Source organism: Labrus bergylta, chromosome 21 (genome assembly GCF_963930695.1).
Source record: "Labrus bergylta chromosome 21, fLabBer1.1, whole genome shotgun sequence".
NCBI classification, from domain to species: Eukaryota; Metazoa; Chordata; class Actinopteri; order Labriformes; family Labridae; genus Labrus; species Labrus bergylta.
The window spans coordinates 19100706-19126288 of NC_089215.1; the positions used below are offsets into that span (position 1 = coordinate 19100706).

Sequence of the window (25583 nt, forward strand, 5' to 3'; positions counted from 1 at the left end):
CACAAGTCTGGACTGGAGAAATGTCTAAAACTTGAATAAAACTCAACAATTGGCTACAACAGGATGAGGAGGTTGATTCAGGTTCCGCATGAAAGAAATTTGAGAGCTCAGTGTTTTCCTCTGGTTAGGGCTGTTTGAAACCAGGATGGAAGCTAAGTTAATGCCTCATTTGACTGATTGTAAATGGGCCCATTGCCCGATGGTGGATGCTATGAGATTATTACTGTAGAAAGGTTTCCCTGAAATTGTCACCAAATAATTATTCAATAAATTCATTATCCATTCATTGTGCTTTGTCTCTACCTCTCTCCCTGTAGCTTGCCACTATCGCAGACACCATCGAGCACGTGTTTCCTGTGTTGGGCGGCTTCCACGCCCTCAGAGGAGTCATTGATTCGGTAAATAAACTCTTTTCTGGGCAGTCAAGCCTTTCTGTAGTTTAAGGACACAAGCAGGCAATACAGATGTGCGCATATACCGACAATCTGTTCTGCATTAGTACAAATACCCTTTATTTCTACATTGGACGCCAGCAATGACTTAGGAAGAAATAGACAAAACAAACACAGAAAAGTGACTGTAATGAAAGTGCATTTAAGAAGTACCTCCCAAGCCTTCATCAGTCGTTGAATCCAGTCGCTGTTTTGGTTTTCACTATGTAAGAATTCAAAGGAAAGGAAAGGATCAGCTAAAACAAACCTACACAGATTGTTTTAATGCAAACCAGGCAGAACTGTCCCGAGAGAAGTCGAGGGAGTCTTCAGCAGGTCTGATGAAGTATAGTTGAAAGTTTACTGGTGGGATGTTGGTGTGTTCCAAGTAGACATTTCATGAGGGGGAGTTCAGAAATGTGCAGATTATACTACTCAATGTATTTATTTTACAGAGCTTTTAGACCTTCTTTATTAAACCCTGTATTTCCTTTTCATAACATTTTTTTTTTAAAATCCCTTTTACGTCCCTATCAATGTAAAAAAAAAACCTGTCTGACCCCTGTCTTTTGTCTTTTGTCTTCCCCTCCAGATCATCAAGAAATCCTGCATCGAAATATTGGCAGCGGAGCCTTCCAGTGTGTGTGCAGGAGGTGCAGAACTAAAGACACACACACACACACACACACACACACACACACACACACACACACACACACACACACACATATACACACACATCCACACACCCACACACACACACACACACACACACACACACACACACACTATCACATAAACAATGAAGTGGGTCTCTCCTGACTCATCCAGGAGGACCTGCCACCCATCAATTCCTCAGCTGTGTTCATTTCATTACTGGGTGCCCAGTTTCCCCGTCTCTCACTTCAGTAATGACAATCCCAGGTTGAAGAACGACCTTATATGGGCATCCAGGTCATTTACAGGAAATCTACTGGGACAGGGAACAGCAGTGGGAATCATATTTTAGGGCGCCATTAAAGGGATTGGCTGTGAGAGATTGGCAGTGGTGAAATTTTGCGACGGCTGAAAAGTCAAGTGGACAACACTCTTTAGTGTCCTGCCAAGAGAAAGATGATTACAGCTATAGCAGCATTAAAAGGACATTAAAAAAAGACGATGAACAGATAAAAGCAGGGCTTGATTGAATACTTTTGGCAAAAGCAGAGGGAACTTTTACAGCTCTTCACATCTGCGTTTGCCTTTTATTAAGCAGTAAATTACTTTCACTCTTCAGGAGGAAAAATATTTCACTTGAAACAGAAGATATGTCTCCTGTTAGAGCTGCAGTGAGAGATGTACGATTCAGCGCAGTCCTGCAGGTTCAGTCTCATTTTCATACATCAACAGCTGAGTATTCTCCCTGATTTACAGTCAGCATAGTCACTCTGAGTTAGTCAGAAGGAAGAGCTCACTAAGTTGTATTTTGTTTGTACAGATTCCTCGAGCTAAACTTCAAGCAAATTAGGATTCATAAATTAAAGTCATATGACTAAGTTGTTTGAATGGCTAGTGGGCTCAAATTGAAAAATGTTTTTCCACTCCAGAGAAGATAAACTCTTCTATTCACGTCTCTGGTTTTTGTGTGAATATTACTAAACAATATTGTGTGTTATTTTTTTAGGGGTTAAATTGTATATCCTGGAGGGGGTTGGGCAGACAGATGTTTCATTTCATAAGCTGCTACTGCTCTATCCATCCATGTCATCTAGAGTTTCATTATAGTATGAAATGTAATGTTCTTCATCTTGGAAATAAGTCTCCTTAACGATACAAAGCTAATAAATCATTATTTTAGTTTAACACAGACTACTTACACCGTCAAATTGTCATTTTGTGAAACCAGAGTCTTTCCAAGTCGTAGTGAGAGGAAACGGTTTCCTCCATGCCAGGAACATCAACCAGGTGCTCTGCAGCTTCAAGGTCAACGACACCATTACAATCAGTGAGTGCATCTACACTCTGCTTGTTTCTGTCTCTTTAATACAGCTCATGTGTTCTGTAACAAAGTTTACACCAGTCTCTGTTTAAGTCATTTTTTGTCTTGTTTTCAGTGTGTAACATGAGAGTTACAATATACAGGAATGTTGTTCATTTTCAATACAAATCCTTTAGAGTCCATATCTTTAAGAAGAACATTTCCTTGTTATTTTCATTTATGGCAGATAAATTCAAATGTAGTGAAAATAAAGTCAAATTCTAATCTTCAGTCCAGAAACATCTGTCTGATCTTCTAAATCATATGTGATCAGACTGCAGCTCTTTCACGCTTATACAAAACTTTCTATTGAGTGTCTGTAGTTTACAATGATACTCTGACAATCACATATTAAGGCGCTAACTGATGAGCCTACTTTGGAGGAAGGAACGTTTACCAGAATGTTTTCTTTCCCCCTTGTAGATCAGAAGCCAGCCAAAGTAGAGGACACATTTTTACTGTGTCCAGCTCCTGTCATCGATGAAGTGGGGAAGTAAGTGCCTCTAGTTTACAACTTCATTTGTATTTAGGTTTTGTCAAAGAGCCGCACATGTATTTGACATCCTCTGGTGTCCGCGTGAATCTTTAATCATATTCTTTACTTCAAACCTGGAGGAACACATGTTTGCATACACGTGTGAAAGAAGCCTGCCATACATTAGCTCTTTTTATGATCCCTATCGGAGGCCACATTCCTCTTTTCTACATCCCAGTACAGCTTAGCCAAATATAAGGGGCTCTAAAGCTGTGCCAGCACATGCAGTGGTACACCATTTATGCATTTGTCCTTCTTCTGTCCTGAATTAAAGCAGAGCAGTGAAAACAACTGGAAGCAATTGGGTTTTGACATTTATAGACACCAGTGGGCCAAGAGAAGAAATTCACAAATCTAAAGGGACTCATCCGATTGTTCCCTTTTTTTTTAATGCTCATTACAAAAGAGAGTAAATGTTTTGTTGTTTTGTTTTTCATTGACTCCTCTATCTTAGAGCTGTTGAGCAAAAGTAGGCCATACGTTCAGAGGAGCTGCACTTATCAAAGTGTTCTGTTTTAATAATGGATATAATTGTATCTCTAATGTTCAGGGGTAGTGCTAACCATTTTTACTTGGTCTTGTATCTAACAAAATATCTCAACTCAATACACCTCTGTTTACATTTCCCACTTTTCTTTTCAAATGATTATATTTAATGTGTGCATTAAATATTTTGACAACCTCAGAGCAGACAGAGCCTCACGCTCCCCACTGAAGTCTCAGACGCCTCCCCATTGGTTGGGAACTAACCCATAATGACTTATGGGTTCAGTTTTTCTTTTTAAATTGCAGCCAAAGCATGCGGGTCTAAACACAGAAATAGCTGCCAGCACCAAATGGCAGACAAAGTGAACGGCTGGCTGGTGAATAAAATGAAACATTTAGGAGCTAAACAGCCCCTGTGCTGTACATCAGCCAGGAGTTTGTGTCAAATAGCAGAGTGAGCATTACATGACATTTGTCAGGTTATTTCAAACAACATCTGCAGTGTGTGCATAGAAAACTGTAAGCCAGCATGTTACTATATACACTTTGAAATAATAAGTTGTTTAAGCATTAATTGATGGTGACTGTTGTCCTAGTAACTTTAAATAAAGCATCTTTAACGGTTTTAAACCATCGTTTAATACATGCATTAGCTCAGTCTGTAAGGATTTGGGTTGGAAACCAGAGTGTGTCCCGTTCAAGTCCTGGTGGGGACCAAAGTATGGAAATTGGTTTGGTTGCTGGAGAGGTGTCAGGTCACTTACTGAGTACTGCTGAGGTGCCCTTGAGCAAAACACCGAACCCCCAACAGCTCTGGCATGCTCTCTGTGTAGCAGCCCCACTCTGACATCTCTTCACTAATGCATGTCCACTTGCCTGTTTGTGCATGTGTGTGATTCAGGCCTTTGTTGTGAATGTCTCTTAATAACAGAGTAGAAAAATACAGAACCAATAAGTATGTTAAATTAAAATCAAATTAAAAAGTGCCAATTACAAGTAACAAGCCCCTGTGTTGAGTCGCCTGAACTCTGTGTTTCATGTTGGAAAGATGAGGCTGCATACTTCTGGAGAATCTGCATCCATGTTAAAGCTCTAATCAGGTCTTTGATTTTTCCACACTTAGATAAAATGGTCAGGTCGTATCTCTTGAGAGCAAAACCAGCTGTCGTTCTTCATTATATACCCGTAAAAAGAAGATGGGATTATGTTGAATAGTATTTGCTGTTCAGGATCAGGTTTATTGACATACACATTAGAAATGTTTCAGTCTGTTCTTTGTTCTCCGGCTCACTGGAGGGGAAGAGGGTGGTGACAGGATGAGAACAAGAAAACTTCTGAGGTGATTTTATTCAAACATTCACTTTCTGGCTCTGGCCGGGGTCCCTGTGTATAAGCTGGGTTCTCTTTTTAGAGCCACACCAGGTTCCAAAATCAACAATCCACAAACCTCTCTGACCAGAGTCTTTATGAGGAGAAAAGTACAACAGGCCACAAGAGGAGGAGGTTCAGTGGACAGTGGTTTTCAACTTACTGTACTGTATGGAGACAAAAGAAGGGAGGGGATGACCATGTTAACACAATGTCCTCACTCCTCACCTTTAATGATAACTGTGTTGGTGAAGGCTTTCTTTTGAAATGTACAGACGGATTCCCTCGCTTTAAAAACCCACTGAAGTTATAAATCTACTTGACAGTTCATATTTACCCTGGCAGTGGGGTGGAAAGAGAGGATTTGAGTTTAGCTACTTTGAGGAAAGATTTGTTGATTAGACGCTTTAATCGATCGTTTGACAGAAGGGTCGTATAACTGAGGGTACATGCTGTCCTGCTGCTGCTCTTAAACTTCCCTTTAAGCCAGGTCAACTCCGCCTGTGTATATTTGTTCTGCTCTTTGCCTTAGCTCCCCAAACTTTCCATCCCATCCCCGCAAACCCCTGACTCCCCGATCCCTCACTTATCTTATTTCCCCTCCCCCCTCCCCCCCCCCCCGTCCACTCTCTCCACCTCTGCCTTGACTTTCTGTGCCACGGTGGCTCTTTTTTCCCCCCACTGTTCTGCAGTTGCGGTTGTTTTCAAACCCACCCAACCTCCTCAGTCTGCCCATCTGTTCACCTTTTCTCTGTATCTGTATTTGTCTCTGTCACACACAAACTCCATATTTCATCCCGTGTCAGTCTTCTATTTTCTTTCAACAATCTTCTTGTCCAGCTTTCGGCTGATCAAAGCCATGCAGCAGCCAGCCTGGTGGCCACGTGTTTGCATGCAGCTTGATTCTCAGCAGGGTGGAAAACCTTCAGACTGAAAGTGCTTAAACTGCTCGGTAAAAGCCCCCCACCATTGGAATCACTTTTTGATTAACTGGCCGATGTTCATATCTTGAAACTCATTCTACTTGAGTAGCTTGTGAAAACATTTCAATGCAAAATTCACAACCCAACCGTCATCACTGCTGCATTGCACTCTGGTCTATTTTCCGTTAGTACTCACTCGGTTTATCTGTCAATCTAGACGTTACATCATGTCGTCTAAGTTTAGCCAGTTATATAGAGGAAGAAGTAAAGCAGGTTATGTCACACTTCCTGTTCAAGTTTTTAATGTAGCGTTCTCTTTGAAGGCAGACACACCACCTAGTGTGCAGCAGACTAACTCCAGTGCGTGTCCAGTTCAAGTGCGTATGTGTGCTCATGCTCGGAGCGTCTGTCTGGTTTATTTCCTTTATTAACATTTGTCAGACAGAGAGCTCTACAAACCAGTATTTCCTCCCCACATCCTCAAATTCACACTGGTCAGTTCACTGAGGTTATTTAATCTCTTCTTAACATTTTTCTTACCAGTCTCAAACTCTTCCACTTTTTAATCATCAGTTAAATTCAGGGATTCAAACCCAAGACATCAGACCAATTCAACAGGTGGACTCATAGGAATCTCCTCGTTGAATTTTCAGTCATATACTTTTCAGTGTTCGTATTAAAGCAAACTGAAATGACGGTCCACAAATCTCATCTTTCTTCTGATGGAAATATTTAGTAAAAGTTTGTCTTGTGGGGTGCCGTTAGCATAGCGGTTGTAGCGTGCGCCCCATGTACGGAGGCTGTGGTCCTTGGGGTGGGCAGCCCGAGTTCCAATCACACCTGTGGCACACCTGTGGCTCTATCCACAAAAAAACCCCAAAACCAACAAAGAAGTGATTTGACTTATTATTCCTGAAGCCTTACAGTGTGCAGCTCATTGGCACAGGGATGTTACTTTATATCTATAAATTGCACAAGAATATCATCATCAGAGAAATTATATTTACTTCTGTTCAGTTACTCTAAAATAAAGTGCTCTACTGTTTTAGAAAATCACTTAATAAATGAAACTCAACTATAGTTGTGACCTCACTCAAAAACAACCCTACTCCTCTTGTGTATAATGTTCGCTGTCACATAACATAACAGACATAATAACATTTTGTTGGTTTTGGCTTAAAACAGCAGCCATGTAGAGATCAACAATATTTACATGCATTGTGGTTCCTCTCTCGTTATTTCACTGTTGCTGTATTTATGGCTTTTATATGAAGATGATCTGTTCCTTCCTGTTAGTCTTGTTTGGACGTTCAGTCCCTTTGTCTATATCTGTGGTTGTCTGTAAGGTTCGTATGTTGTTGTTAATGAACTTCACCCCCCCCCCATCCCGAGCTCGTATTCCTGAAAACCAGACAGACAGCTCTCTGAGTCAGAGTGAAGCCAGCTTTATCAGTCTGCTTTTCATCTTCCAGACCTGAAGGTCATGGCCCTTTACCTAAAAAGAACTTGAGTGTTTTTCTGCTAAGTGAATACCTGTCATCAACATGTTTTGAAGCTCTGGATGAGAACTGGCTCCAAGGAGGCCACTGGAGGTCACATGAAATTCTCAGAATTGTTTTTCCACACTCCGAGGAGGAAACTATTCAGACCATCAAGACCCTCTCAGCAGTTCCAAAAACCCTAACAGGCTAAGAGCTCCTGAGAGTTCTGTCATGGGTGACCAGAGGATTGGCAAAAGCAGGCTTTCACAGAGATTATTCACTGAAGAGAGAACACAGACGTTTTCATTTGTTGCATTATGCGTTCATTAAAGGAAATTAGAACTTAGTAGCTCCCAGTACCGATCACAGACCGCTTTCAAAATGGGCTCATGTTGAAGATTGTTCTCATTCCTGAGAGTGCCATTAGTATGCTGTCATGTCTTGGAAAAATACACAACTTGCCTAGAATCATAAAAACAAATTTCCTTTCCTTTTCTTTTTTGTTTCCATCCGTTGATTTATCCCAAGTTGACCTCCTTGATGCTGTGCAGCTCAGTCGGTAACAAGATCATACCTACTGTTTGTTTTTCTCTTCTTCTTCTTCTTCTTCTTTTCTAACCACAGTGGAAAACTTTTGTATTTGGTTCATCAGCTCCTTTACTGGTTAGGTAGCTGCTAAAAGTCAGGAAAATGTTACTTTAGAAAGGAAAAAAACTGATTGTGAGCATCGGTTTAAGGCATCACTTTATTCTTAGCTTGAATAAACCTCCTCCAGCTCATACTCCCTTGTGTTCTGTGGTTGTTGCCTGTTGGTTTAAATTATATATCCGCTTCTAACAAACCCACTCACAGTTTGCAGGCGGTTCAATGACGTTGTTTGGAGTTAACTGAAGTTCAAATGACATCATTCTAATCAAACAAAAAGAGCTAAAGGAGGAAATGCTCAGACTAAATCAAATGCTCCTGATACGCTCAATGCTTTAATGTTTCATCTCAGTATGATCTTACTTTTCCTCTGTGTCTGTGTTGTTTTTTTTTCAGGGTTATCTATCTCCAGGTGAGCATGAACGACGGCTTGTCCTTCATCAGCAGCAACGTGCACATCACAACTACAGAGTGTGTAAGTAGAAGCCCTCCTTCATGTAGTTAACCTGCAGCAGTACTTCAGTATAAACTATTAGAACATAAACTCTTAAGGACCGGAGCAGATTGTACATCTGATGAAGACTGTTCATGTTAGAAGTGAATATCTTCAAGCTTCTCAAATTAAAAAACAGAATGATCGATTTTGCTGGTTTGTAATTTAATAAAAGAGGTTTTCCATTCCTTCTTGAATTGCATGGTTCCTCCCTTCCAGCTTCTTCTTCCGTCTTCTCCCACCTCCTCTCTTTCACCCTTTTCCTAAAAGTCTGTTGTTTTGTTCTCTGCAGTAAGTTTCCTGACTACCTTTCATCTTCCCTTTCTCAATTTTGTTATTTCCCCCCTCTATTGAGAGCAAAACCACAGGAGTGTGTAGTAGCAATCCACCCAAAAAAAGATCCTCTGAACCCCCCCATGGGTGGCAGGAGATGAGAGGTTAAAGAAGCAGGTTCATGACCCTGAAGCTGATGGTTCAATCTCAACATGTTGGATGTGAAAAGGGAAAGAGAATCGTCCGGGTTGGAGCTGCTTCGTAGCTCCCAGGTGTGTAAATGTAGACAGTGTGTCAGTGTGAAGCAGGGTGGAGCGTCGTTCCCGCCAAACTGAGATTGAAGACACAATTTAAGTCAATTTATGGCGAAATAAAACAAGTATGTTGGAACGTATGAAGCAAAGCCACAGCAGACCGCCACCCAGCCCAAAGAAAACATGCTCTTTGAAGCTGCTCTGCCTCAGTCCGTGTGACTTCATTTCCACGGTAACACTGTGGATCCTAACAACTGTGTTGTGGTCCGTGATGTACAGAGTTCAATTAGACACACCATTGCAATTAGATGCTTTCTTACCACTAAACTGAAACATATAGGCTGAAGTCATCTCAAGATTAAGGAGGCACGACAAGTGATGGGAAGGCGTGGAGCTATAAACAACGTGCAGCCATTAAAAAAATGATGCAAAATCCACAAACCCCTGAGCCCCCTGCTCAATCCTCCCAAAGTGCCTCTTGAGAACGTTTTATCCTTTGTGGTCCGTGTACAAAATGTGCACATATAGCATGAGAAAACAACACGCATTACATATTCAACAAAACGCAGATGTGGTCAGTGATGGTATTTTTGTTATTGTTTGCTCATCAGCTTGTTGAAGTTAAAAATAAAAAATTGCTGATTTGGTCATTTGGTTCTCTCTCTGTGGCGGACCCTGCTGCTGGGATCAGATAAACCCACCCCCCCTTGTCTTTACCGGAAGATAGATCAGGGAAAGTCTGGCCACATGATCCTCCCCTTGTCGTCTGTAATGGGAACCATGTTTGGCTCATGGAGGACTGCCTGGATTAAAGTGGGCAGAGCAATTGATGGATTCATTTAAGAATCATCAGTTAGACATCATACTAAACTCTGTCATCGAGAAAAACAAAACATGAATTTTAATAGTGACAGTATGAAAAAAGGAAAGGAAATAAGTCCCTGAAAAATCACTCATACAATAATGATTATACTTTTATTGCTACTTTTATTGTCATTTTGTTTCCTCTTCTGTTTCTTATACTAGAACTGCTCTTTTTTAGTGTTTTACTACTTCTGTTACTTTCATTAATCGCGCTCAGGGGACAACATAGAGAAACTAGTTTTCAATACACTCGGGGCCTCTTTTCTACCTAGCATAATTTCCGGGCAGAAAAGCGCTGACCTGGCGTTCGGGAGTCCCTGCATGAAGCGTTTGTACTCTGAGAAGAAGCACTGCACTTCCTGCCTGTCTCTATGACAACAGTCTGTTGAAAACAGCCGCTGTATGAGTGACACGGCTCCGTTACTCTTTACTGTATGTTTTATATTTGAGATCTTTTTTTACCTGATCAGACTCAGAGCAAAGAGGATGTGGGTAAAAGACACAATGCGTACACGGCAAAACTACGGGGAATATCATACATTTAGAAGTGAGCGCCGGTGACGTCAACATCACCTTTCTGAAAAGTTGGAAAAATGTTCAACTTGAGCGCTCGGAGCGGCTGCACAAAAAAAGCGCAGCGCTCGTGTGAAAGACGTTAGGCGCTGCTCTTTTTCTCCAAACTGCAGCTGTCTGCTGCAAACGCTCTCTCCTCATTGATAACAATTGAAAAAAGAAGCTGGGGATCAGTAAAAAAAAAATGCTAGGTGGACACAGGGTCTAAATGATGTTGAAGGTGCTCTCAGGCATCACTTGTTAGTTACATATTATTGTGCATGTGCCATGAAATGACCGTGTTGTCCTCGGTGTGTTCTCTCCAGTTCGATGGCACCATCCTCCTGATCACCCTGCTGGTGTTGTTCCTCCTGTTGTCCATGCTCTTCATGTGGTGGTTCTGGCCTCTCTGCTGCACTGTGGTAAGAAACTCCAACTACATTCAGGAAGTGGGCAATTTAAAAAAACAACACTTGAATTAAAATTGTTCAGAGTTCAAGTGGGTTTGTCTGAACTCCAAAAGGACCAGTAAGCACCTAATGGGTCTTAACTGAAGAAAAACAGAGCAGCCCTCAAGAGGGTCCTCTGAGACATGCAGCGCTGATGTGATTTATGTCTTTTTTGAAAACATAACAATCTGAATCTCCTTTTCTTCTACAGGTGATCAAAGAACCCCCTCCTCCACCTCCTCCTGAGCCTGTGAGTCAAAATATAACTTAAACACAATCTGGCGGAGATGTTAGCCTGATATTTATACGATATCAAACTTTAAAAAACACAAAATAAAATCTATAAATTAGATTAAAATGTTGTCTTTAAGATCGAATAAAAGTTCTTTGTGGTAAGAAATCCAAAACACCATCAGTATCACAATAATGAGCTACCTGTTGAGTGCTTCAACTCATAAAAGCAACTCTCGTAATTATCATCCGCATGTACACACAACACAGCCCATAACAGCTTTCATCAGTACTTACCAAATGTAGACAATTTGTACTTGTACTCAGTATCAGATAGCAGCCTCTGAAGTAGTTTGTCAAAATGAGTCCTTTATGCATCATTATTTGTGCTTCAGGAGTCAGATGATGAAGACGGCCTGCCCAAGAAGAAGTGGCCCACTGTGGATGCTTCTTATTACGGAGGACGAGGAATCGGAGGGATCAAGAGGATGGAGGTGACAAGAAGACAGAAACCTGACTTATATGATTGAATCTACAAGAAACAAACAAAAAGAGAACAATTCAGATGACTTTCACTGCTTATACTCAGTTGTTCATTGATGCATGTCCATGTCGTCTGCAGGTGCGTTGGGGAGGGAAGGGCTCCACAGAGGAGGGGGCCAAGCTGGAGAAGCCAAAGAACGCCGTGGTGAAGATGCCTGAGCAGGAGTACGAGCCCTTCGAGCCCAAACCTAAGAAATCTCACAACAAGAAGGCTCCTCAGAACCGGAAGTGGTACACACCCATTCGGGTAAACACACACTCATTTTTCCTCTCAGGACTAACAGACAGCGGGGCTTTAAAATGCTGGCTTTCAGTTGACTTTGTACACATCGAGAAGCTACAGCAGACAGCAGAAGTGCTGTCCCGTAACAAAATATCTGCTTTTGAGGAACTCTAAAATCTTCCCTATTTACAGTTTGACCGCTGTGCATTTTTTGAGCTCTTGCACAGTGAGTTTCAAATAACTGTGGTCTGCAGACTTTTCTCAACCCGCAGAGAGGCCCACACTCCTCCAAGTGAGGTTCAAAAATAAAAGCAATCACAAAGTGGAGTTTCAAAGTTTTCACAAGACAGCGGGGACGGATAACGCCTGATCTGGCAACGTTTGTGTATCATTAGTTTTTAAAAAGTACAAAATACTCCCAACTACTTGACCAAAAATATATTACATTTTCTCCAGACAGAGAGTCAGTATTCAACCTGGCGTCACGACTGTTTGTGCTTTTAGTGTACACTACAATACAGCTCTGTGCAGCAGCACTGGCCTTTCATACAGTAGCAGGACTTAATGTTATCTTTAGGCACTACAACCAAAATGCTGTATTTTAAATGAGGCGAAGGAAGGCCTGCAAACAGAAGTGCAGTGATTCAAAGTGAAGTTTTAGCTAAATGATGTGTCACAAAGACTCAAGAGCCCGTGACTGATACATTTCAGTAGAATTCTCCTCTTCTTGGGTAACCATGTCTATAAATAATGAGTTCTGAATGTTTTTCAAACAGTTTCTCGTAATACATGAACATTACATCAGAAAATGACGGAATATTTACTAAGTAGCAATTAAGTAGTCTGCTGCTCGGTTCCTGTAAAAAGTTTGATCATCTTCCGTTGCAGGTTGTTTTTCTTTGTAAAAGCACATTGTTTTGCTCTTGGCGGCAGACACTTTTGAAACTTTGCGTGTCTTAAATTAATCTCACCAAAAACCTGAGTGTCTAATCAGACTCAACCAGAGAGGAAGGAACTAATCAGCGGATCAGCTGCTGCAGTGTTAGTCTGGGATTCAAACCTGCAGACTCTCAGCTTTGAAGGACCACAGGCCAAAAGTCTGCTGATACAGTAGACTCCGTATTAATAGGATTTTATTAAGTTATGGACAGCGGGTGCTGAGGAGTGTGGTGTCCAGATGTGTCCAGCTGTTTAACCTCTCCCTCCCTCTCTCTCCTCTCTTGTGTTCAGGGTAAACTGGATGCTATCTGGGCTCTGTTTCGCAGAGGGTACGACCAGGTCTCCCTGATGAGACCCCAGCCCGGCGATCATGTGAGTTCCTTAGCAGTGCATCATGAAAATATAGAATTGAATTTGATCTTTTATCCACACCCTTTCTCATTCACTGCTCCACATGTTCATGGATCCACGTCATCCCTCCTGCAGGGTTTTACGTTTGTGATGACCCTCAGGTGCCTTCTCTCTTTCTCCTCTCGTTCTTTAAACCATCTTACAACATACTTTAATCTGTAACTTTGTTTGATTTTTGACTTTCTGAGCTTCCTTTGTTACCCTTCACACTACATTGTAGCTGGATTTGAGACCAGCTCACACATCTTGAGCCATCATGAAGATTTTTTTTTTTTTCTTCACCTGTAGCCTGTCAGAAGAATATTCATAGGCCTTAAAGAAAAAAAAAAATGTAACAAAGAAGATCTCACTGAGATTAAGAATCTCATTTACAAGAGCCTGCTGTAAACAGTGGGTTAGTTTAAACGATTAGTCTGACATGGTTAAAATGATTTCTTAAAAGAGAGTTTGAAATTGTGTTAGGCTTTTGGGATTTAGAGAAAAATAAGACACCACCCTTAAGAGCCTTGCATAGAAGGCACAGTTGGCCTTTGGTGCATCCAAAGTCCCAAGACTGTAAAACAATCCACAGAGTGAATTAAACTGGGGTACAGGAACATGGGTACAGGGATTTGTAGAAGACTATACTTGTGTTTTTCATGTTGCTCATGCAGGGCTTTAACTCCGGCTGTTTGAGCGATGTGCCACACATTTCACTTGATGCTGCCTGAAAAGAATTTAGAATCTGCACAGCTGAGTCTGGTGTCTCAGCTTGAATAAAGAGAAACAAAGCAGAAGAAAAAATGACGACATCAGCTGGGTTAGTGCAGACAGGGCATCAGGGCCACTGTGGTTGCAGGGGGGGGGGCAAACAGCCAAACTGAAGCGATGACTGCCATGCCTCTGTCAAATTCCTTCCCTGTTTTATTTGATAGTCCAAATCCTTTGGTGAAAATTAAAAGGGCCTCAGAAACCCAACACTATGTTCCTAACTGTCTCAGATTTAAAAGACTTCCTGTACGTCTACAGTCTGAAAATGCTTCAGTCATCTAAACCCATTACTCATCCCATCTTCCTTTCCTCCGCCTGTCTTTCCATCTCGTTCACTCCTGGTGTTTCTGGGCTGGCTAACACCTCCGCTGGCCGCTCTCCATCCCTGTGAGCCAGCCTCGCGCTCACACCTGCTTCGGATTAGACGCCATAAATCGGATAGAAAGCAGAACCACAGCTCACCCCCGGACACATCCTTTTAGCTCGATAGGAGGGTTTTCTTTTCGTCGTGTGAGCTGGTAAAAAAATCTCTCTTCATCTCAGATCAGCCACATGGTTTAGTTTTAATGTTCAGAGCCTTTTTAGCAATAAACCAGCGATGAGAGTTAAATGTGGGGTGAGGATTGGGAGTTCATCGAGTACAAAAAGATCCCCAGTGATGTTTCAAACTCCCTCTGTAACATTTAGCAAAGTCTGTTTAATGTGTGAATTTGCTCTTGTGATTTATTCCCACTCTTCTCTCATCAACACTGTTGATGACTTAGAGGACTGTTTCAGCACTCTGAAACATTGAAATAACACCATTATACAGTAGTAGACATTATACTCATCAGCATGTGAGAGTCCTCACTGTAAGCAGGTTAGCATGCTGACCTTAGCGTTTAGCAAGTAAAACCTTGCAGAGGTAGTCGATAAACAATCAAACAACACATTCATCTTGACCATCTTTTCTTCCTTATCATCCACATCTTCATCTGCTCTTCATCACCTTCCACCTCTCCTCTTTTCCCCGCCCTCCCTCAATTTATGTTTCTTTTGTTAGCAGCAGTTTCTGCTTTCCTATTCCTGTTCTTTGCACGTCTAACTGTCCCGCTGATCAGACCCGTCCCAAGCTCTAGTTAAAACCATGCCCTATTAGCTGAAAATTTCCAATGATGTCTTTTAACAGGAATTCCACATTTAAGACTGTGTCTTGGCATCAACACAGGAACAGAGACAAGTTTGTGCTTACAGCTTTCCTTTGGATAAATGAGACCAAAAAAAAAGACTCCATCAGCTTTAGATTCAATCTTTACCAAAGTCTGAAAAAAAGGTTTCTGTTCTATTTAGAGTCCTCACATTTCTTTTCTCCAGTGAAGCTTTTAGTGATGTCTGCATACATCAGCCCATCATGACGCAAAGCTTAGAGTTAAGAAGAAATCATGTCTGTCTTTCTGCTGAAATAATGTCGTCTCCTCAAACCATTAGTGGTTAGTAATGAAGCGGCAGGTCAACAGGGAAGCTCATTTCCATGTGGTGTAATGTTCTGAACACCTCTCAGGAGGGTTACCTGAAAAAAGATCTGTTGTCACAAACCCAACCATAACAAAGTGTGTCGAGAAAAGTCTCACACCCAAAGGCTGCTAGACTTTCAAACGTATAGAAATCTCACTCTTTACTTTACTTGACGCAGAGTTTGTCCCGTTTAATCTGGATTCTCCATTGGGCTTTCAGACAGATGTCACCCTCGAGACCAACTTGGCCACAATCCTGTACAGTGTAGCCATGATCGCCCTGATTTCTGATTGCCTCTCCTGAAATGTTTATATACTGTACTGACGACACACACACACACACACACACACACACACACACACACACACACCCTTCATCTTTCTCCTTTCAGTGAACCCAGTAACCCTTCATCATGTTTGCATAACATAGGCTCCTTTTGGTATGATGCAGCGCTGAGCGTGTGTGTGTGTGTGTGCGTGCGTGCGTGCGTGCGTGCGTGCGTGCGTGCGTGCGTGCGTGCGTGCGTGCGTGCGTGTGTGTGCGTGTGTGTGTGTGTGCACATTGCATGTATGTATAACCATATAATTCACCAGTGACTGACCACAGTTAGCCTCACAAGGATGAAGGTATCTACATTTGATACAGCAGTTATCCATTATAAGAGTGTGTCACCAAACCACATCCAATTATACTGACGTCAGAGCTCGCTCTCTCTCTCTGTCTCTCTCCCTCTCTCTCTCTCTCTCTCTCACACACACACACACACACACACACACACACACACACACACACACACACACACACACACACATTCACATAAACACAAACCTCCCAAGGGAAGCGTTTAGCAGGCTAAAGGACATGAGGTAATACCTAAGCACATGACTGCCAGCTCTGTCTCCACCAACTGACCGACCTTGTCTCACACACACGTTACGCCAGGCTGAGACAATTTTATGACCTTGGTGAGACTGTAGACATGAAGGAGGTCAGCGGTAGAGAACTTCCGTTTTTGCTTTTTTTAGTCCCAAGAAAATGTTCAGAGGTTCAAACTACGGCTGGGTGCTAACAGTCCAAAGTGCACAAAGCTGACAAACATGTCATGTCTTCTGATTGGTTTTGAATCCCTGATGAGGTTTTGTTTTAAAAGGGCACCATATATCTTTCTTTAATAAACGTGTAAGGGCTAAGAGCAACACTGCCTACACTTTTACAAGACAAGTTTGCCAAATTCTTATTTCACCTTTTCTTAAGGAATCAGACAACAAGACTCATACCACTCACACAATTATACACTAAAGGGCGTATAGCTAGTTTGCTTAGCTTAGCACAGTGATCAAAACACAGTAAAAATCTAGCCTTTCTTAACCTTTTCATAAAGCTCTTTAATGCTACAGATACGATTTGTTAGGTTGATGAGAGCTTAAAGGGTTAACTGGTGCCTCTGTTTCCAGCTGTTGTACTTATCTAACTTGTGGTGCTCACATATTGCCGAATAGACGAAAGTTTACGCCCCTGTCACCACTTGTGTGTATGTGGAATAGACAAAGGGGGATTAGCGGGTCAAAGTCTTACACCTCAATGCACCATCAGAGGAAGTAACAGAGGCATGATGGGAAGGGATGTTGGTAATGTATCATATAACAGCTGGCAGGGAGGAACAGTGCTGTGTGTGTGCATATCTGAGTGTGTGTGTATGTGAAGCTCCCACTCTGTGTTTACACCCCGTTTGCATTTTGCGCTTCCACAACTCCAAACACTGTGAAATCACACACTGTGACACCAATAATACTGAAACTCTGTACTCAAGTACAAGTACTGCTACATTACTCAAATCTTATTCAATTACAAGTAAAATTATTAGTGTAAGAAAATACTAGAGTAGAAGTAGAAAGTATTCTTCTCAAAAACCACTCAGAGTATTAGTTACTTTTTAACTGCATCAGAAGCAGATGTTCAGTCAAACAGGTTTCTGCTTCTTCAAATCCTCTAAATGACTTCACACTCCTGTGTTGTGCTGTTTGTCACAGTCACCTCTACAAACCAGCCCAACTCATTTCCACCTCATCACATACCGACCATTTGTCATCACCCCTCTGCGACTCAGACGGTACTCGTTCACGTCAGAAAGTGACGCACCTCGCTTTTCAAATGGCAAATTACATCGATTTGGATGTAAAATCATTGTAGCTGTTTGAGACGCCTCAGACTTTTACATTAAAATATGTCACCACTAAAGGGATGAGACAATCTGCAGTCCACTCTTTTTTAGCACCTTCTTTCATTCATTTTTAGAGGATGACAGATGCAAACTCATACATGAATATTTGAGGTCCTCAATATTAACAAGAAGAATTGTCCCTTTATATTATTCTCATTACTGATAATTAAAAAAAAGAACATTAAACTCAAACTTTGGTACGACTACTCGACCAACTGTAATCTCCGATAGCTGGAAAGTAAGAAATGGTTTATTCTTTTGTTTCTCCATGAGTGTATTTTGGATGGAGTGCTGCGTTAGTTTAGAGTATTTGTGTTTTCTGTCCAAAGGAAGAAGCTTCAACACATCTCCTCTCTGCTTGTTTTTCCAACTTTTTAAAGATCCTCCTCCTAGCATTTTTGTAAGCGATGTCTAGGAATGCCAGACTTGAAAAGTGTCGACAGACCACAAGCTAGTAGTTGCTGCTAGATTCTTGGCCTTCTCTTAGCTGTTGATTCACGCTGTGTTTTGGCTTGTAGCAGTTTATGTACTAGTCCAGATGACTGGGATTTGTCCATTGTTACTGTCATGTTTTGATGTTGTGCCATAGGTTGTGACTGTCTGTCTGTGGTAGATGTAAAGATATTCGGCTAAATGGAGACAGACAAGAGGCTTGCAGAAAAAGAGGCAAAGTTTTAAGAGTGGCATTGGAGAATTGCTCTGTGAGGTGTATCATTATTCTTTTCTTTATGGTATTGTTTTCTCTTTGGTCTTTAATTATTCTCTCCCCATCTGTATTATCTTTAAACCTAAAGAGCTTTATCTGCACAAGTGTGACTATAAATCAATCAAAACAAAATGTGGTCTGGTGTAGCTTTTCGTTTATGTACATTCAACATTTTATCCGGGGTTATCGTTAGTAAAAAGCTTTTAAGACAACAGCTTCTTTTTATTAAACACAGGTCCGAGAGTTTGTCCGTAGTCTGTGTTGAAGCTCATTCAACAAAACTCTAATTCACTCTGTAAGCTAAGGTCCCACGGCTCCAAACACTGATACCATCATCAGCAGATTAACATTACTTCACTTCGATCTGGCTGCCTACCACATGCAGTTATAGAGGCAGGTCACGTTACTATGGTAACAGTGACCGCTGTGAACTCCAGCGAAGCTTGTGGGATGTATAAACTTTTACGAGAAGTTCAGGAGTGAAATTTGATTTCTGCCGGAACAAATCCATTTATTTAACAGTCTGATAAGTTAACTGTAAAATGGTACATTTTTCAAATATACTATAACCTTTACCCCCCCCAACACACCCCATCTACTTAAACACACTTACACCTTCTACACACACTACACACACTAGAATCCCTCTGAAGCCAAAACCTTCCCTCTTTTTTTCCTACATGAGGTAATGTTCGATGGTTTGATGATGAGGGTGGAGGAGGTCATAAACACAAAAAACACACTCAAACAAAAAGAAAGATACAGACACTGAAACATTCTGCATCTAACATTGTCATCTGATACCATCTTAGCCCAGATGTGCTTTAGGTTAGAAACCAGTGTGTGTCTGGACCTGGAAGTGTGTTGAGGTGTGTACATCTTTACTTGCATGTCCAACCAACCCGGTTCAACATCAATACAACAAAACTCGTTTTATGTTGTTTATGTTGTCCCTCTCAGACCACATACTGACATTTTCTATGTAATGATATTTGTTTATTTTCAGTGAAGTTTCATGACATGCACAACGTGTATACTTTCTGATGTTTTTTCTTATACTCTTTTGAATGATCGGGGCCGCAGTAGCTCAGTCTGTAGGGAATTGGGTTGCCGGTTCAAGTCCTGGTGTGGACCAAGTCTGGAAATGTATCTGGTACCTGGAGAGGTGCCAGATCATTTCCTGAGCACTGTGCCAAGCAAGGGTCTGAACTCCCTCCTGGTCAGGAGAGCGCCTGTGCGAGCGGCCCCCTCACTCTGACATCTCTCCTGTTTGTACATGTCTGTGTATTTCAGTCTATGTGTGTGTAGCATGTTCAACAGCAGGGTGTCAAACTGTAAAAATGGATTTGTTTGTTTGGATGGTCTTGTTTGGTCAGTCCACACTGACAACTATTTGATGTATTGGTGCTCTAAGCTAAGTGGTGACGTCATCATGACAATAAAGTCACAATAACAATGTTATACTTATTTTAATGTTTGGTCTCTTCACTTCCCTTCAGGGTCGATGCATCAACTTCACGAGAGTGAAAGACGAATCAGCAGCAGCCAAGGCCAAACCTCGCAGCCCGATCCACACCCCTTCGACCCCGCCTCCCGACTACCCCTCCATTACCCCCTCCTCTTCTCCCACCTCCTCCAGCCCTCCTCCTAGATCCCCCCCGTCAGGACAGCCACTCCCAGGACCGCCACCAGCCCGCACACCTCCGGGACTACCCTGTCCACCGCCATCACGTCCCCCACCCACCCTACGACCCTGAATCATACAGACAAGCCCCTCCCACCCCCAATGCACCAGCTTTGATACCAAAGACTCAGCGCTCAGACCAGGTCTTTCAGTTGGAAGGTTTTGGTCCTCACTGCCAAAGAAACTCTTAAAGCCAAAGATCAGCAGTATTCAACCTGTCCTTCTAATTTCTTGTCTCTTGTTTGGGGAAAAGTCAAATCAAACTGTAGCTTGGAAGGTTTTCCGATGTTTCAATTATGCCACTACGTAGCATCACCAATTCTAGGGGGGGAAGCAGGAATACTACAAAAACACACAATAAAGCTTTTTTTTCTGATCTCAATGCACATGGGAGAGAATATGTTTCTTAAAGGTTTGAGTACTTGCTGATGAGCAACAGAAGTTACTTTGCGAAGCAGTTTGACTTGACGTTCAGGCCCAAACAGATGGAGAATGAGGGGATCCGGGGAAATATTTTTTACAAAGTGTTGGTGTTGTAAGATCAGGGAGGATTGTTGCTGGACAGCAAAGCATGTTGGGACATGGAGTCCATAGAAAAAATAGTGCAGTGGATGAAATGTCTTTGTTGTCTTTATCAACTACTGAGTTAGGTGTAAGGTGGCAAGATATGGGGTGAAAATTAGGTTTTAAAAGAAAAATCTGAGTTCAGACGTTGAGCAGAATGGATTGGCTTATTCCTCCGTTGCTGTGACGACGCTGAATGAGAGATTTGGGGATTTCAATGAGATGGTGTTACTAAACAGGACATGATAATGTGTAATTTCTTATATTGTTCCATTTGTTCTCTTTGCCAAAGTGTTTTTTTTTCATCCCTTTTTGTGATATTTCTTTTTTCTAGCAACAAATTCCAGCCTTAAATACAAAACATTTACAGTTACCTAATGTTGTGGTGGTTTGTAGCTTTAAGTGACGGGGACGTGTACAGATGTTTTATGGAAGTGTTTGAGATGAGCTTTTGAATGTTACAGTGGTTGATGTCTTTGAGGCTTTGGATGTTGTCCTTACCAACTTTTACATGTAGTTGTATTTAGAATACAGCAATATATATATTTTTGTGTCATTTGTTTTTGCGCACATAGACTGCTGGGCAACTACAGTATGTATTTTATTAGCATTTGGACAATGAAAGTCATGAAATCAAGCAACAAGTAATCAGGTTAACTCCTCGTTTAAGACCTTTATACTCGATATGATATGATACTGTACTTTGATACCAATGTGTGTGTGTTTTATGTCTTCAGTTTTATCATCACCGGTCACATTGCAACTGCAGGGCAGTTCAAAGAGCATCTAATTTATTTGACTCCCCGAGAGAAACAGAGGAGAGTACTTGAATATCGACAAGGTGTCCAACTACAAAGACGGACACTGTGCGCAGAATTTAGAAAGAACAGCTAGTCAGTTACAAGTCAAGGACACCAGCTTCTTTAAAGCGCTCAGCTAAACTTACAAAGAATCGATGCTGTGTGTATCGAAACAAAAATCCTAAATATTGCAAAAGCTGCTGGGCATTTTGCTTTCTACACTTTCTAACAAGCAGGTGAATTGATTGGATCAATGAATTTTTTTTCATGGGGGGTTGTATAAATCAGGTTGAAAAATGCTGGTACTCCATTTATATCCTGTGCCTTCTGGTATTTTATTCTTGTGTGATTTTTTTTACATCTTTTTTTAACTGTGTCATGTACCTTTGTGTTGCCTTGTGCATATCTCAATGCCTTAAAGCAGAGCAAATGAAGGTGGAAAGGTTGCTTCACTCATTTGTTAAATACTCCACATTAAAGGCAGGGTGGGTCATTTTCTCCAGATAAACTTTTTAAGATTTTGTTTGTAATTGTCTTTAGGTCCTGACAGAAATTAGTAATTAATGTGCTCTGAAAAAGGAATGAAGACAATCTGTCATCTGTAGCAGTTTTAAGTCTATAAAAACTTTGACCAATGTCTGCCACGAGGTACCAATCTGATGAACCAATCATGAACCTCCCTGTCTCTCTGCTCGTTCTCTAACCCTTGCGTACACTAGCCCACACTCAAAGCACGTCACAGATGATGCTGTTTATTCTGTGAGTTTGTGGTTGGCCGTTTTGAGTAGTAAAAAAGTTTTTTTAACATGAATTATGATAAAGTTTAGTGTTTACTTACCGCTGAACGAGACATAAGACAACGTAGTTCCTACACAATGCAAGCGATGAGATGAGGTCGGTTTCTGGAGCAACGGCACTCGTGCATGTAATCCAGGAGCGTGGCTTATGAGGGAACACAGAGGGAAGGGGGCGGGTGTAGACCTATGGTGTAGACGGAGCACTGAGGGAATGCTACTTTCAAAATCATGCTAGATTTCAAAAATGACCAACCCTGCCTTTAACTTTGTATTTTTCACAAAAAGAATGACCCATAAGTCCTTAAACAGCTCTGTTGCGTGAGTAACAGATAAAGTTTTTTAAATCCAGGCAGAATACCTGTTTGTTTGTTTTTGACCTTTAAATAGGAAACAGCTAGAAAACTGTTTTCCAATTACAATACACAGAAACACAGTACCTTTTTTTTGGTTGTAATTTGCAGTTTTAGGTTACTGCACCTGTGTTAGACTTTCTTTTTATCTCCTCTTGTCATGTGGAAAAAAAGTAGCCGAAACAGATTTCACACATCAGTGTAGCATTATTGATCACCACATTACATACAAGATATTACTACTTAACCTTTGCTTACCCTATAGGGTTGTAAGAATAATAATTGGAGAGACATGTATGGTTCTGATTGTGACATTGTTGGCCTATGAGTTTACCACAGAGTTTCAGAATAAAGGCATTATGGATGCATGGTCAGTGACATTCCCAAGTTTCTATAGCTATCAGATGAGCTACGTTATGTTAATCAGTGTTTTGACACAAATCACCAGCAGTGCTGAAGCAGATATCAAAGACATATGATTTTCACTTGTTGGTTGACATGATCTTTTTAACAGTATCAATAAAGGTTGACTTCAAAGCTTCTACCGGAGAGTGTGTGATTTCTGTTTGACCCATGTGGAATACAGACCTCAGTGTTTCGCTTGTCTAATTTCCTCCCTGCAGCTCCACCCCTGCAGGTTTGGACAGTGAATAACTGTACCATTCACAGTTAGCTCTGTGTACTGCTCACATGCACATTTGGCTACGTCAGAAGTACAGCATACCTGGCTTTAGACAAGTTAGGTTCTTTTTCTGTTAACATATTCATATGAAAATGATTCTTTAACTCAGTGATTCCCAAAGTCTGGCCTACAAGGCTAAAAAAAACAATGTTTGAGCACTGTTAGCATAGCATGGCACATTTTAGAGGACTTCCAGGTAAATGTAAGGATGACAATGAATCTACACCAGACATCACAACTACCAAAACAAAGACAAGAAAATATGATGTCCTGCCCTAGGCTTCACCTGGACAAAGATTGGATAGTTTTGTCCTTTTGCCACATTCCTCCTATGCGAACGTTTGTCTAAAGTTGCCTCAACCAACACAAAATACTGATCAAAGCTGGACATTGACAATGAAGTGAGAGTAGCAAACTCACAGCTGTACCCAGGACATGAGAAGCTCTGTAGCACAGAACAAGCAAAAACTAGTTATTCAAATCACTGCAGGAGGTTCGTCAGGTTTATTTTTTTTAAACTGTTCAAAGCTATAACTGCTTTTGTTACATCTTAAACCATTTGTTTTCACTTTGTTTTCACTCTAAAGTTTCAATTCTCTCATTTTTACAGACAATGTTTGAGATCAATTCTAAAATTTAGGAATTAGTTAGGATAGAGCATGACTGACAGTGTGATTAGCGTATATATTTTTATGTGTCGATGTGAATGGTGAGGGTGGGGGGAAGGCTTGAAAATATTTTCATCTGCCAAAGGGGTGCTATGTAGAAAAAGTTTGAGAACCATTGCAGTCACTTATGATGCGAAAGCCTCCTCAATCAAGTCCTTAAAATAAGCCCAGTGCAACATTAACGCATAACATGAAAGCAAATGTGTAACATATAACAGTAACAATATTTAACATTAGGTTTCACCAACGCTAACAACAAAATTAGCATACTCTTAAAGAGGACATATCATCCCATCTTCTCCACCTTTTCAAACAGTCTCCTGTGGTCTAAATGAGACATCTGTGCTGTGCTTTGGTCAAAATACAACATGAATCAAGCAGCAGAGGAGGTTTGTGACCCTGTATAAACCAGCTCCCTCAGTACGCTCCGTTTTGGTGTGTGTGTCTCTTTAAATGAAATGAGCCCGCCCCCCTGAGTTTTCCTGGTAGACATTACTCCTCTGTAGCGAGAATGAAAATGGTGGACCTGCACAAAAGTTTTGTTCTAGGCTGTGGATGGAGTCCATGGGTGGAGATACCAGGGGAGGGGAGGGGATTTAGTTTATCAGAATCCCACTGTGACATCACAAGGAGAGCACATTTTAAAAGGAACATTTTTCTCTGTGTTGTAAGACTTGTGCAGACTACAAACAAAGGACTGGGTGGGTTTATTTCACATTTTGTGGGTCAGTAGACACTCAGGTTACCCAAATATATGTTCAAGAAACAATGTAAAAGTGGATTTTCCATAATATGTCCATAATAAAATGTTTAATAGATCCCTGGAGTGGAACAGTTTAATGTAAAGCAGCCATAAACAATGTGATCACTTACAACTGGGTTTGACTCTTCAAATGATCTGCTGTGAGAATTCCGGCACTAACCGGCTTTTTTTATGGGACACATTAAGACAGGAACAATGGGAGGGCACATCAGGCGTGAAAATTAAAGTCAATTATGGCTAGATTTCATTCCACTGCTTCAGTGTCAGAGTGTGGTATTGAGCACGGCCCACTGCCACTCTGACACACACCAGCCAGACAGGAAAGTGTTATGTCTGTTTTCTTTAAACATCAAGCCACGTTTGCATACAGATTGGCGGCAAGCTATCTAAAATTACATTAGGGCACAATATGGTGTTGTTGTTTTGTTCAGTGAAAAAAAGAAAAGACAAAGCCAACAAAACAACAAACTTCCTTACAGAACCAGAACCTCTGTACACAGGGCTATGGGACACTTAAATATAACAGAGCCATTGTTAATGTTAACAATGAGTCTGGTCCTCTGTGCCACAAGAATGTTGACTTACAACTGGATTTTAATTAAACTATGAAAATATAGAAACATGCATATAACCTCCTGGAGGTCATGGTATTGTTATCATCAAGAGTGTCAGGGAACAGCTGGCACATCTGTTCTTAAAGCTGCAGTATTCAAATGTTGTATTCTGAACAAACAATTAGATGACTAACTGCAATTTGAAAATTGTCCTAGATAGGGAGAAAGAGAATTCAAAACCAGTTCTGCAGTTCTTCTCAATTTAACTTGGCGTTTTAGAATCTCTCAACTGGTCGCTTTGCTTTTTGTTACACAACTTACTGTTAGTTCCGTCTCATTGTTTCCATCAGTTTCATAACCAGGAAAAAAATAAGATGTTTTGATAAAGGATCACACACTACCTGCTCAGCACCAAACAGCAAACACACAAAG

General features: G+C 41.2%; 1 protein-coding gene across 1 annotated transcript in view; it reads left to right on the forward strand.

The window, feature by feature from the left end:
- Window positions 1–23026, forward strand: part of antxr1c (ANTXR cell adhesion molecule 1c) — a 40591-nt gene extending 17565 nt beyond the window's left edge. Inside the window, exons 8-18 of the mRNA XM_020644847.2 lie at window positions 318–398; window positions 1024–1084; window positions 2317–2415; window positions 2872–2941; window positions 8283–8361; window positions 10649–10744; window positions 10983–11021; window positions 11398–11496; window positions 11625–11792; window positions 12999–13079; window positions 19789–23026. Coding sequence (XP_020500503.2) covers window positions 318–398; window positions 1024–1084; window positions 2317–2415; window positions 2872–2941; window positions 8283–8361; window positions 10649–10744; window positions 10983–11021; window positions 11398–11496; window positions 11625–11792; window positions 12999–13079; window positions 19789–20046 — 1131 coding nt within the window. The 3' untranslated portion in view covers window positions 20047–23026. The remainder of the gene's footprint in view (window positions 1–317; window positions 399–1023; window positions 1085–2316; window positions 2416–2871; window positions 2942–8282; window positions 8362–10648; window positions 10745–10982; window positions 11022–11397; window positions 11497–11624; window positions 11793–12998; window positions 13080–19788) is intronic.
- The last annotated feature ends 2557 nt before the right edge of the window (window positions 23027–25583 follow it).